Source organism: Macaca nemestrina, chromosome 20, assembly GCF_043159975.1.
Source record: "Macaca nemestrina isolate mMacNem1 chromosome 20, mMacNem.hap1, whole genome shotgun sequence".
Lineage (NCBI taxonomy): Eukaryota > Metazoa > Chordata > Mammalia > Primates > Cercopithecidae > Macaca > Macaca nemestrina.
Window position 1 is genome coordinate 17,651,258 of NC_092144.1, and position 13,047 is coordinate 17,664,304.

General features: G+C 52.1%; 1 protein-coding gene across 6 annotated transcripts in view; it reads left to right on the forward strand.

The window, feature by feature from the left end:
• LOC105486694 (pyroglutamyl-peptidase I) overlaps positions 1-11,535 on the forward strand; it is a 29,148-nt gene extending 17,613 nt beyond the window's left edge. For 4 of the 6 annotated variants that reach the window (XM_071087408.1, XM_071087409.1, XM_071087407.1 and 1 more), the window contains one exon: positions 4,685-8,776. In XM_071087408.1, coding sequence (XP_070943509.1) covers positions 4,685-4,816 — 132 coding nt within the window. In that variant the 3' untranslated portion in view covers positions 4,817-8,776. Of the gene's footprint in view, positions 1-4,684; positions 8,777-11,295 lie in introns of those variants that run through there. The other 2 variants (XM_071087410.1, XM_071087411.1) reach the window with 2 other exon arrangements.
• Positions 11,536-13,047: the final 1,512 nt, after the last annotated feature.

Below are 13,047 nucleotides of genomic sequence, written 5' to 3' on the forward strand. Positions count from 1 at the left end.
CTGGAGTGCAATGGTGCGATCTTGGCTCACTGCAACCTCCGCCTCTGATGTTCAAGTGATTCTCCTGCCCCAGCCTCCCAAGTAGCTGGGATTACAGGCGTGCGCCATCATATCCGGCTAACTTTTGTATTTTTAGTAGAGGCGGGGTTTCGCCATTTTGGCCACACTAGGGTGGTCTCGAACTCCCGACCTCAAGTGATCCACCTGCCTCAGCCTCCCAAAGTGCTGGGATTACAGGCCTGAGCCACTGCGCCTGGCCCTCTTTCCAGTCTTAACTCCAACACGAGTCACCTCCTTGTGACTTGTAGGCCTCTCCAACTCCCCAGACCAAGTTATACCCTCCCAGCACTGGCTTCCTCACTTCTCCCTAATCTGTGTGCTTGTCCAACTCGAAGGCGGCTGTTGGTCAGTGCAGTTGATTGGCTGAAGGAAGGAGTGCCTGGATTTACCGTCAGGATTTTTGTTTTTGGAGACAGGGTCTCACTCTGTTGCCTAGGCTGCAGTCCAGTGGTATAATCAGGGCTCACTGCAGCCTCGACCTCCTGAGATTAAGTGATCCCCCCTGCCTCAGCCTCCCAAGTGGCGGGGACTACAGATGCACAGCACCACATCCAGCTAATTTTTCTATTTTTTTTTTTTTTTTTTTTTTTTGAGACGCAGTCTCGCTCTGCCGCCCAGGCTGGAGTGCAGTGGCCGGATCTCAGCTCACTGCAAGCTCCGCCTCCCGGGTTCACGCCATTCTCCTGCCTCAGCCTCCCGAGTAGTTGGGACTACAGGCGCCCGCCACCGCGCCCGGCTAGTTTTTTGTATTTTTTAGTAGAGACGGGGGTTTCACCGTGTTAGCCAGGATGGTCTCGATCTCCTGACCTCGTGATCCGCCCGTCTCGGCCTCCCAAAGTGCTGGGATTACAGGCTTGAGCCACCGCGCCCGGCCTAATTTTTCTATTTTTTGTAGAGACAGAATCTTGCCACATTGCCCAGACAGCTCTTGAATAACTGGGCTCAAGTAATCCTCCTGCCTCGGCCTCCCAAAGTGCTGGGATTATAGGCAAAAGCCACCACACACCACTGAGTTCTTTTTAAAGCTAACTTTTTTTCTCTTTTTTAATTGAAAACTAATTGTTATTTGTTTGTTTGTTTGTTTTGACAGGATCTTGTTCTGTAGCCCAGGCTGGAGTGCAGTGGCAAAATCACAGATCACTGCAGCCTTGACTTTTTGGGCTTAGGTGATCCTCCCACCTCAGCCTCCCAGGTAGCACAACCAAACCAAACCCAGCTAATTGTTGTTTTTTTTTTTTTTTTGAGACAGAGTCTTGCTTTGTCACCCAGGCTGGAGCCAGGCTGCAGTATCGTGGCACAATCTTGGCTTGCTGCAACCTCCGCCTCCTGGGTTCAAGCGATTCTCCTGCCTCAGCCTCCTGAGTGGCTGGGATTATAGGCGCCTGCCACCACACCCAGCTAATTTTTGTATTTTTAGTAGAGATAGGATTTTATCATGTTGGCCAGGCTGGTCTCAAACTCCTGACCTCAGGTGATTCGCCTGCCTCGGCCTCCCAAAGTGCTAGGATTACAGGCATGAGCCATCGCGCCTGGCCTAATTTTATTTTATTTTATTTTATTTATTTATTGGTTTTTTTTGAGACTGCATCTAGCTTTGTCGCCCAGGTTGGAGTGCAGTGGCTCGATCTTGTTTCACTGCAATCTCCACCTCCTGGGTTCAAGTGATTCTCCTGCCTCAGCCTCCCGGGTAGCTGGGATTACAGGCACCCACCACAACACCAAACTAATTTTTGTATTTTTAGTAGTGATGGTGTTTCACCATGTTGCCCAGGCTGGTGTTGAACTCCTGAGCTCAAGCAATACGCCCACGTTGACCTCCCAAGGTGCTAGAATTACAGGTTGAGCCTCCGTGCCCAGCCCAACTTTTTTTTTTTTTAAGATAGAGTTTTGGCCGGGCGCGGTGGCTCAAGCCTGTAATCCCAGCACTTTGGGAGGCCGAGACGGGGGGATCACGAGGTCAGGAGATCGAGACCATCCTGGCTAACACGGTGAAACCCTGTCTCTACTAAAAAATACAAAAAACTAGCCGGGCGAGGTGGCGGGCGCCTGTAGTCCCAGCTACTCGGGAGGCTGAGGCAGGAGAATGGTCTAAACCTGGGAGGCGGAGCTTGCAGTGAGCTGAGATCCGGCCACTGCACCCCAGCCTGGGCGACAGAGCAAGACTCTGTCTCAAAAAAAAAAAAAAAGATAGAGTTTTGCTCTTATTGCCCAGGCTGGAGTGCAATGGCACAATCTTAGCTCACTGCAACCTCTGCCTCCCAGGTTCAAGTGATTCTCCTGCTTCAGCCTCCCAAGTAGCTGGGACTGCAGGTGCTTGCCACGATGCCCAGAAAATTTTTGTATTTTTAGTTGAGACGTTTCACCATGTTGGCCAGGCTGGTCTTGAACTCCTGACCCAGGTGATCCACCTGCCTTAGTCTCCCAAAGTGCTGGGATTATAGGCGTAAGCCACCGCGCCTGGCTGCCCAGCCCAATTTTTTTGTATTTTTGATAGAGACAGGGTGTTGCAATGTTGCCCAGGCTGGTCTCGAACTCCTGGACTCAAGGGATCCTCCCACCTCAGCCTCCCAAAGTGCTGGGACGACAGGTGTGAGCCACCATACCCAGCTTCCATCAGTCTCTTTATAAAATTAATTTTTAATTACAGGTAACTCTAGAATGTATCCTCATATGTCTAATTGGGAAAAATTCTCATTCCCTCTCTTTTTCCATAGTGGTCCCTCTGATAAGTCAGACACTGAAACCATGAAGCTCCTACTGACTGACATGTTTCTGCACATATATACATCACTTGGCCTGCTGCTTTACGATTTTGTCTTGTTTTGCTTTGCTTTTATGTGGATGGAGTCACACGGCGAAAGTCACACTTTACTGACAATTATCTTCCTCAGCTTTCATTTGTGAACATTCAACATGCATCTGGTTGGCCGGGCGCGGTCGCTCAGGCCTGTAATCCCAGCACTTTGGGAGGCCGAGGCGGGCAGATCACAAGGTCAGGAGATGCAGACCATCCTGGCTAACACGGTGAAACCCCGTCTCTACTTAAAAAAAAAAAAATACAAAAAATTAGCTGGGCATGGTGGCGGGCACCTGTAGTCCCAGCTACTGGGGAGGCTGAGGCAGGAAAATGGCGTGAACCCGGGAGGCGGAGCTTGCAGTGAGCCGAGATTGCACCACTGCACTCCAGCCTGGGTGACAGAGCAAAACTCCGTATCAAAAAAAAAACAAAAAAAAACATGCATCTGGCGAGTTCTCCATTTTTTTCTGGCTGTACCGCATTCCTTGTAAATGGTTTCATAGGATTCCATGGTGTGGATAAACCAGAGTTTACTAAGCCACTCCCTGTGGTGGTGACCCATGCCTGTAATCCCAGCACTTTGGGAGGCCAAGGCAGGTGAATCACTCAAGGTCAGGAGTTCCAGACCAGCCTGGCCAACATGGTGAAACCCCGACTCTACTATAAATATAAAAATTAGCCGGACGTGCTGGCAGGCGCTAATCCCAGCTACTTGGGAGGCTGAGGCAGGAGAATTGCTTGAACCCGGGAGGCGGATGTTGAAGTGAGCCAAGATCGCAACACTCCACTCCAACCTGGGTGACAGAATATGACTCCGTCTCAAAAAAATAAATAAAAATAAAAACTGGAAATAGGGCCAGCCATAGTGGCTCACACCTGTAATCCCAGCACTTTGGGAGGCTGAGGCAGGCGGATCACTGGAGGTCAGGAGTTTCAGCCCAGCCTGGCCAGCATGGTGAAACCCTGTCTCTACTAAAAATACAAAAATTAGCCAGATGTGATGTGGTCCACGCCTGTAATCCCAGCTACTCGGGAGGCTGAAGCAGGAGAATCGCTTGAGCTGAGGAGGCAGAAGTTGCATTGAGCTGAGATTGTGCCACTGCACTGCAGCCTGGGCAGCAGAGCCAGACTCTGTCTCAAAAAAACAAAACAGAAAATATAGCCGGTGCTGATGGTGCACACCTGTACTGGCAGCTACTCAGGAGGCTGAGGTAGGAGGATCGCTGGAGGCCAGGAGTTTGAGGCTACAGGGAGCTGTGATTGCACCACTGCACTCCAGACTGGGTGACAGAGTGAGACCCTGTCTCAATAAACATACAAAAAATGGAAATACCCGGTTGTAAAGCCTGGGTGACTATAATTTTACTAGCCTGCCAAATTACCTTCCACACGGGGATAACCAGTGTTCATTCCCACCAGCAACAGCTCACTCTGCCCATTTCCCCACATGTGCCACAGCACTGGGAGTTATCAAGTTTTTTGTTTTTGTTTTTTGTTTTTTTAAAAGAGACAGGATCTCACTCTCTTGCCCAGGCTGAGTGCAGTGGTGCAATCAGGGCTCGCTGCAGCCTCGACCTCCTGGGCTCAACCAGTCCTCCCGCCTCCACCTCCTGAGTAGCTGGGACTACAGGCACGCACCACCAACCCTGGTGATTTTTTTCCTCTTTGCCAACCTGGGGAGGGAGGAGAGTGTTATTCCATCTTGTGGGTGGCTGGTGAGGCTGGGGTCTTCCCTCGAGTTTGGATGAGTGCTGTCACCTTGGTCTGCGGATTGCCCCTCTGACCCCGTTTTGGTCTCTCTCTTACCCGCCACGCCCTGCGGCTTAGATATCTCTGCGACTTTACGTACTACACCTCTCTGTACCAGAGTCACGGTCGATCAGCCTTCGTCCACGTGCCCCCTCTGGGGAAGCCATACAACGCAGACCAGCTGGGCAGGGCACTGAGAGCCATCATTGAGGAGATGCTGGACCTCCTGGAGCAGTCAGAGGGCAAAATCAACTATTGCCACAAACACTGAGGAATGCTCAGGTCTCCTAAGACCTCATCCTGCTGGGGACCCCACGAGGGGACATCCACCCTCTGGGGTGTGGCCAGGAAAAGACAAGCTCTTCAACTTGGGGATCCGATCTGGAAGAGAGATTCTGATCTGCCCATCTCCTCTTCCTCCTTCTCTACAAAAGCTCCGGTTGATTTGAGGGAAGTGGCTGAAAATTTTCTTTGCTCCCGTTTTCCTCCCTGCATCTGGGGACACAGCTGCCGTGACCAGGGAGGCCAGCCTGAGGGGTCCAGATGCCCAGGGAGAATCTTGGTCTGGTGGGTCCATGAGCTGCGATACCACAGCTGGAGCCACGTGTTCACCTGCTTTCCTGTCTGTTGGTGAAGGAATTTCAGAATTCACTTTATATCCAAGACTGGCTTTTACCAAATTTAAAAGCCTCTCACTGAGTCCTCGACCTTGACCTGTGCTCAACAGCCTGGCCCTTTCTGGGGCTACCCTGGGATATGGCATATTTTTTTCTTTCTTTCTTCTCTCTCTCTCTCTCTTTTTTTTTTTTTAAACCAATAGTGCTAGTTTGTGCACAGAGTAATTTATATTCCCTTTGGTTAAAATGCAGGCTTTTTAGCCAACAACAAAAGTGTCTTTTTTCCCCCCATGCCGGGGTGAGGCCACTTTTGCCTCCTGCCCTGAAAATTGGACTTAAGATGCCATGTCTTGGCTGGGCGCAGTGGCTCATGGCTGTAATCCCAGCACTTTGGGAGGCCAGGGTGGGTGGATCACTTGAGATCAGGAGTTCGAGACCAGCCTAGCCAACATGGTGAAACCCTGCCTCTACTAAAAATATAAACATTAGCTGGGCGTGGTGGTGCATGCCTGTAGTCCTAGCTACTTGGGAGGCTGAGGCTGGAGAATCGCTTGAACCCGGGAGGCAGAGGTTGCAGTGAGCTGCGATTGCACGGCTGCACTCCAGCCTGGGTGACAGAGCGAGATTCTGTCTCAAAAAAACAACTGGACTTAAGATGGCATGTCTTGGTTTTAGGGCCAAAAATGAGGACCCCTTGCTTAAGGCATGGGGTCGGTGGCCAGGCGACGGGGTGGGACTGCTGCCCCAGATGTGGCCATGGGGGTCGTGGTCCTTTCAACACCGAGCTATGAGCTGTCGCCATGGAGACCAGGGCCATCTGTGGGAAGGCGGATTTTGTCTGCTTTTGACTTTTCTTTTTTAATATGTAAACTCCACAGCAGCGGAAACCCGCCCCCTCCACTTCTGGCCTGGAGCTTCAAGGTTTTGGTGCCGGAACGAGTTTGTTGTTCCCTCAGCAGGGTGGTGGGGGGGTCTCAAAACGGAGGCCTGGGGGCTGGAGTTGGCAGCTTTGCATGTCCCGGCATGTCTGAGCAGGAGGAATTCCGGGCGGCCAAGGGGTTTTATGTAGATTGGTTTTGGATACTCGCCCAGGAGTCAGGAGTCAAATTTTATCTCACTTCCTGGTAACCTTGAACTCTAGACAGGGATGAAATGATGTAAAGTTCCTCAGATGATGTAAGTTCAGCCAGATCTTGATACCCATCAGGGAGAGAGGACGACCCCTACAGTGAAACCAATTGAGTGAAATGCACGTTCTGGAAATCAGTTTCTATTTTGGCCTGGGGGAATGTGGCTATACTGTTTCCCTGCGTGTGACACAGTTGGAATCTGATCTTGTTGGTTTCCCAACATCTAGGGTTGTGTGTGTGTGTGTGAGAGAGAGACAGAGAGACAGAGAGACAGAGAGACAGAGAGAGACAGGGTCTTGTTCTGTTGACCAGGCTGGAGTACAGTAGTGTGATCATGGATCACTGCAGCCTCCTGGGCTCAAGTGATCCTCCCATCTCAGCCTCCTGAGTAGCTGGAACTACAGGCATGTACCACCACACCTGGCTAATTTTTAAATTTTTTGTACAGACAGAGTTTTGCCATGTTGCCCAGGCTGGTCTCGAACTCCTGGACTCAAAGTGATCCTCCCTTCTCGGTCTCCCAAAGTGCTGGGATAACAGGCACTTATTATCCACTTATGAGCCACTGATCCCAGCCCAGTTCTTTTTTAAAACAACTGAGAGTTTTGTTTTCTTCAGTGTTCACCTTCCTTGTCTCCAGTTCCAATGCTGGCAGTGGTTCCTACCTCTGTTGGGTTTCTAGATCATTTGGGAACTGGGATGATGGGTTTCTGTGAAACACGTTTTCCAAGCCTTGGGCTTTCTCTGGAGGGGAAGGTGGATGCTGGTAGGTGACTTGCAGTAGGTGCCTGGCAGTGGGTGTGGACTGTGACTGGCAGGTGGAAATGAGTAGGGACACTATTGTTCCCTCCACTCCAGCCTTCTTTTTGCTCGAAATGCCCCCTCCACACCCCTGGTAGCTCTCTGTGTCCTGAGAAATCGAGTGTGGGAGGCAGCACTGCCTCTGTCCCCCCAGCTTCTGTGAAGGGAAACTGTGGCCTCTTTTGAATGTGGGGAACAACTGAAGACTCAGGGATCACCCAGAGGTCTTGTGGAAAACAACTTCAGACTTCATCTTGCTCTGTTCCTCAAAGGTCTCGTCTGTGGGCCTCTGAGGAGAAAACAGATCTAGCTAAGACGGGCAACATGGGGAAGAGGGTGTGCCAGGCCTGAACTGAGCTAAGCACCTGCCCCAGGCTCCATCTTTCTTTTGTCTTCATTTCACCTCTGTGTTTAAAGCACCGTGTGACATAGCTCCTTAGAGATATAACCTATTGTCTGCTCATTGTCAAGTGTGTGTGTGTCATCTTTGTGTTCTTTTTTTTTTTTTTTGAGACAGAGTCTTGCTCTGTCACCCAGGCTGGAGTGCAGTGGCCAGATCTCGGCTCACTGCAAGCTCTGCCTCCCGGGTTCACACCATTCTCTTGCCTCAGCCTCCCGAGTAGCTGGGACTACAGGCGCCCACCACCTCGCCCGGCTAGTTTTTTGTATTTTTTTTTTTAGTAGAGACGGGGTTTCACCGTGTTCGCCAGGATGGTCTCGATCTCCTGACCTCGTGATCCACCCGTCTCGGCCTCCCAAAGTGCTGGGATTACAGGCTTGAGCCACCGCGCCCGGCCCAATCTTTGTGTTCTTGCAGGGACATTTGTGTTCACATTTCCTCACCGAGTCAAGCCAGTATCCCATCCTTCCTCATAATGCACAACATTTGGCTCATTTACATTTTCTCATTGTTATTTTTCGTTCTTATTTTTTGAGACGGACTCTCACACTGTCCCCCGGGCTAGAGTGCAATGGTGTGATCTCAGCTCACTGCAACCTCCGCCTCCTGGGTTTACAAAAGTCTCCTGCCTCAGCCTCCCGAGTAGCTGGGATTACAGGTACACACCACCATGCTTGGCTAATTTTTGTATTTTTAGTAGAGATGCAGCCTCGCCATGTTGGCCAGGCTGGTCTTGAAATCCTGACCTCAGGTGATCTGCCTGCCTTCGCCTCCCAAAGTACTGGGATTACAGGTGTGAGCTATCGCGCCTGGCCGTTTTTTACAAATATTTTTCTTTTGGTGGAACTCATCTATGCATCGTATGGTGTGTTTTTCCACCTTTGTTGGGTCTCAGCTTAGAATAGCCTCACGTGGGCTAGGTTTGGTGACTCACACCTGTAATCCTAGCACTTTGGGAGGTTGAGGCAGGAGAATCTCTTGAGCCCAGGAGTTCAAGACCAGCCTGGGCAACATAGCAAGAGCCCCCACATCTACCAAAACATACAAAAATTAGCCAGATGTGGTGGTGCATGCCTGTGGTCCCAGATACTCAGGAGGCTGAGGCAGGAGGATCACCTGTGCCTGGGAGTTTGAAGCCCCAGTGAGCCATGATCACACCACTATAGTCCAGCCTGGGCAACAGAGCAAGACCCTGTCTCAAAAAAAAAAAAAAAAAAAATCCTCATGCAACAAGGTAAGGACCAAGTCCCATTCCCTCTCGCCTCATTTTCAGAACCTGGAGTAGGGGCTACATGTGGCATAGGAAGGGTCTGCAAAGTGGGTGGGACTTGGCAGGTGTTGGGAAGAGGAATAGGAGTGGCAAGTGTCAGTGGTGGAAAGACAGGCTGAGGGGTGTGGTGGGAAGGCTGGGGGAGAAAGGTGAGAAGTGATTGGGGGGCTTCCCTGATGAGTCCTCATGGAGGGTGCTGAGGCAGGGAACAGGGGTACAGGGACAGCGATCGGGGCACCTGGTGCCCTGACCAGCTTGATGATGGCATCTCTTTTAAGATGCCCCAAGTCTGTGCACTTTATTCCTTTATTCGGCCCCTAGCACCCCCTCCGCACCACAAAGGTCAGTGGTATGTGTGTGGGGATGTAGCTCAAAAAAGAAATAAGATGGAGTGGAAAGGAAAGAAAGGAAGAAGCAGGAATTCAAGGTGAGTGGGCTGAGCTTGGGGCCACCTAGCCCACCTGCTGCAATCAAGGGCTGGAACAAGCCTGAGGCTACTTGGAGAGGCAGGGCTGGGCGGGGACAGGGGGTGGGGGCCGAGTTCACAGCTTCTCCATCAGAGCCAGATGTGTGGAGGAAATGTCCCAGATGGCAGTAGTTTCTGGGCAAGGAGGGGAATCCTGTAGATGGTTCATGTCTATGATCCCAGTGCTTTGGGAGGCTGAGGTGGGAGGATTGCTTGAGCCCAGGAGTTCAAGACCAGTCCTGGGCAGCATGGCAAGACCCCATCTCTACATAAATTAAAAAAAAAAAAAAAATTAGCCAGGTGTGGTAACAAGCACCTGTAGTCCCAGCTACTTGGGAGGCTGAGTTGGGAGGCTTATCTGAGCCCGGGAGGTGGAGGCTGCAGTAAGCCGTGATTACACCACTGTACCCCAGCCTGGGCAACAGAGAAAGACCCTGTCTCAAAATTGAGGGAAAAAAGGGGGCCAGGCACGGTGGCTTACGCCTGTTATCCCAGTACGTTGGGAGGCCAAGGCAGGCTGATTGCTTGAGGCCAGGAGTTTGGGACCAGCCTGGCCAACATAGCAAAACCCCGTCTGTACTGAAAATACAAAAATTAGTCAGGTGCGCACCTGTAATCCCAGCTACGCGGGAGGCTGAGGCAGGAGAATTGCTTGAACCCGGGAGGTGGAGGTTGCAGCGGGCCGAGATCGCGCCACTGCATTCCAGACTGGGCAACATAGCAAGACTCCGTCTCCAAAACAAAACAAAACAAAACAAAAAACAAAATGGAATTTCCTGCTCCGCTCTTCTGCTCATTGCTGGCATAGAAACATCTAGAACAGAAAGTATCCACTCTGGGGCAGATGGAAGAGCTGGAGAAGTAGATTCAAGATGCCTTTTAGTCTTGGAAGTTTCTTCCAGGGAGCGAGACCCGCTGGTATGTTTACATCTGCACTCCCGTGCCCTGGGGAAGTGACTGGGTGGAGGGGATGGCTCGTGGAAATCTGCCCCGCACAGCCGGCCCCCTTTGGGCTGCCACTGTCTAGACTGTTGGCCTTTGACCTCTCCGCCTCTTGTGGCGTCTGAACCCTTTTGGAGAGAGCCGGACAAAGCCCCATTCTCCATGGCCTCGGCCTCTATCCTGAGGCCTCTGGGAGCCGTGTGATCCTGCGGCCAGTGTGGGATGCTGATGATGGTTGAGGAAGCAGGTCTCTGCCAGGTTGCCCCATGCGGCCACCCGTCCTCAGCATCCTAACTTAAGGGGGCGGGAGAGGCCTTTGTTTCTATAATCCAAATTAAATTTCCCTTCCCTGGGCACAAGTGCCTCATAAGGGCCCAGGGCTGCTGGCTGGGAGGGAAAGTGTCCCCAGTTTTGCAGTGAGGAGGCAGGCTGAGGGCTGGGGTTCTCCTTAGACCCTTGGCAGAATGGCTGGAGGGGCAGGTGCTGCCCAGCTGGAAAGCTAATTCCTGGGTGGATGCTGAATGTACCTGCTGAGAATCTGTCCCCTGGTTTCCAGGACAGTTGTCACAAGCTGAGTGGTGGGGAACTCCCAGGCCTTGAGGGACCCAGTCCCACCCCAAACTGCTCCGCCTCCCCCAAATTCCCTTTCTCCTCCTCCTCTTTCTCCCCGCCATGGCTCCCCGAAGTTACCCACAGAAGTGCCTGCCTCTCCAGCGCTCACAGAACACACAAAAAAGGGACAGGAATTGGTCACTGGGTAGTGGCCGTGGCTCCTGACGATCCAGACCAGCGTCTGGCCCAAGCCATTCACAGAGGTGGAGTCTGGGGCCTGAGGGCTTTTGTGTCCTGACACTTTGTCTCAAGGAGATCCCACATAGGGATTTGAGTTAGGCTTTCTGCTTGCCAAGGCCTGTGGCATCTGAGCCTGGCTGAGGGCCAGGCAAGCTTCCCCTGAGCCTTTGGAAGCCGAGTTCACACTCTGCCTACCCAGAGGAGCGCCAGCTTGTTTCTGGGGGCTCCTCTAACATCTCAGGTTTTTATCTTGTCTTAAATTTCTCTCTAGGAGAAAACCCTTCCCTTCCAAAGGTGACTGTGTTTTCTGTCCCCAAAGGAGGGCCCGGTCCCTCCAGGCTCAGCGTGGCTTCTCCCTGATCCCCCTAGAACTTTTGCCAGTGCCTTTTCTGAAACTCCTGTGTCCCGGACCTCCCAGGCGGAGAAGGATATGCCGGACTCTGCCTGGGGCTGAGCTCTAGGAGACCCCAAATTTGACACCAGAGAAAGCAAATAAAACAGTTGAAATACACTTACATTTCCTGTGTGTCCTTGTGTGAGGCCGGAGTTCACCTGGGTGCCCGGAAGTAGAGGGACCCTGTGTCACTGGGTTTCCATTCTCAGTGGTGCTGGGCCCAGGGCAGCTGGTGACCATGTGCTGAGTGAGTGATGAGGGGGGGATTCTGCCCTGAGTGGTCTCTTTCCTCAAAATCAGGGGTCTGGCTGGGTGCGGTGGCTCACACCTGGAATCCCAGCACTTTGGGAGGCCAAGGTGGGTGGATCACCTGAGGTCAGGAGTTCCAGACCAGCCTGGTCAACATGGCAAAAACCTGTCTCTAGTAAAAATACAAAAATTAACCAGGTGTGGTGGCACGTGCCTGTAATCCCAGCTACTCGGGAAGCTGAAGCAGGAGAATTACTTGAACCCGGGAGGTGGAGGTCACAGTGAGCCGAGATCACACCACTGTACTCCAGCCTGGGCAACAGAGCGAGACTCAGTCTCAAACAACAACAACAACAACAAACCAGGGACTTGTTGCAACACACAGGAAGGTTGAGGAATTTGCCTGTGGTAACACAGGCACTGGGATTTGAGCGATGATCTGCGTCAACCTCCAGAACATACAAAATCCACATCACGGCTAGGCGCCGTGGCTCACGCCTGTAATCCCAGCACTTTAGGAAGCTGAGGTGGGTGAATCACCTGAGGTCAGGAGTTCAAGACCAGCCTGACCAACATGGTGAAACCCCATCTCTACTAAAAATACAAAAATTAGCTGGGCGTGGTGGCAGGTGCCTGTAATCCCAGCTACTCGGGAGGCTGAGGCAGGAGAATCACTTAAACTCAGGAGGGGGAGGTTTCTGTGAGCCGAGATCGCGCCACTGCACTCCAGCCTGGGCGACAGAGCGAGACTTCTCAGAAGAAAAAAACAAAAAATCCCCATCACTCTGACAGGGGATGCCATGCCATTGCCACCCTTACAGACAGGGAAACTGAGGCTTCACCAGTTGAAGCCCCTTGTCCCCTGTGTCACGGCCAGGGAGAGTAGGGGTGGGAAGGTGAAGCCAGGCCGGCTTCTCTGGAGTGGAGGGCTTTTTTTTTTTTTCTTTTTTTTTGAGACGGAGTCTCGCTCTGTCGCCCAGGCTGGAGTGCAGTGGCCGGATCTCAGCTCACTGCAAGCTCCGCCTCCCGGGTTCACGCCATTCTCCTGCCTCAGCCTCCCGAGTAGCTGGGACTACAGGCGCCCGCCACCTCGCCCGGCTAGTTTTTTTTTGTATTTTTTTTAGTAGAGACGGGGTTTCACCGTGTTAGCCAGGATGGTCTCGATCTCCCGACCTCGTGATCCGCCCGTCTCGGCCTCCCAAAGTGCTGGGATTACAGGCTTGAGCCACCGCGCCCGGCCGGAGTGGAGGGCCTTGAAGAACACAAACGGACGTGTTCATTCCCTAGGCCTGTCCTCAGCAGGGATGAAGATACCCTGGTCTCTGGCTCTCTGAGAATAAACTTTTGACAGCAAAGGGACTTGCACAAGAAGGAAGATGT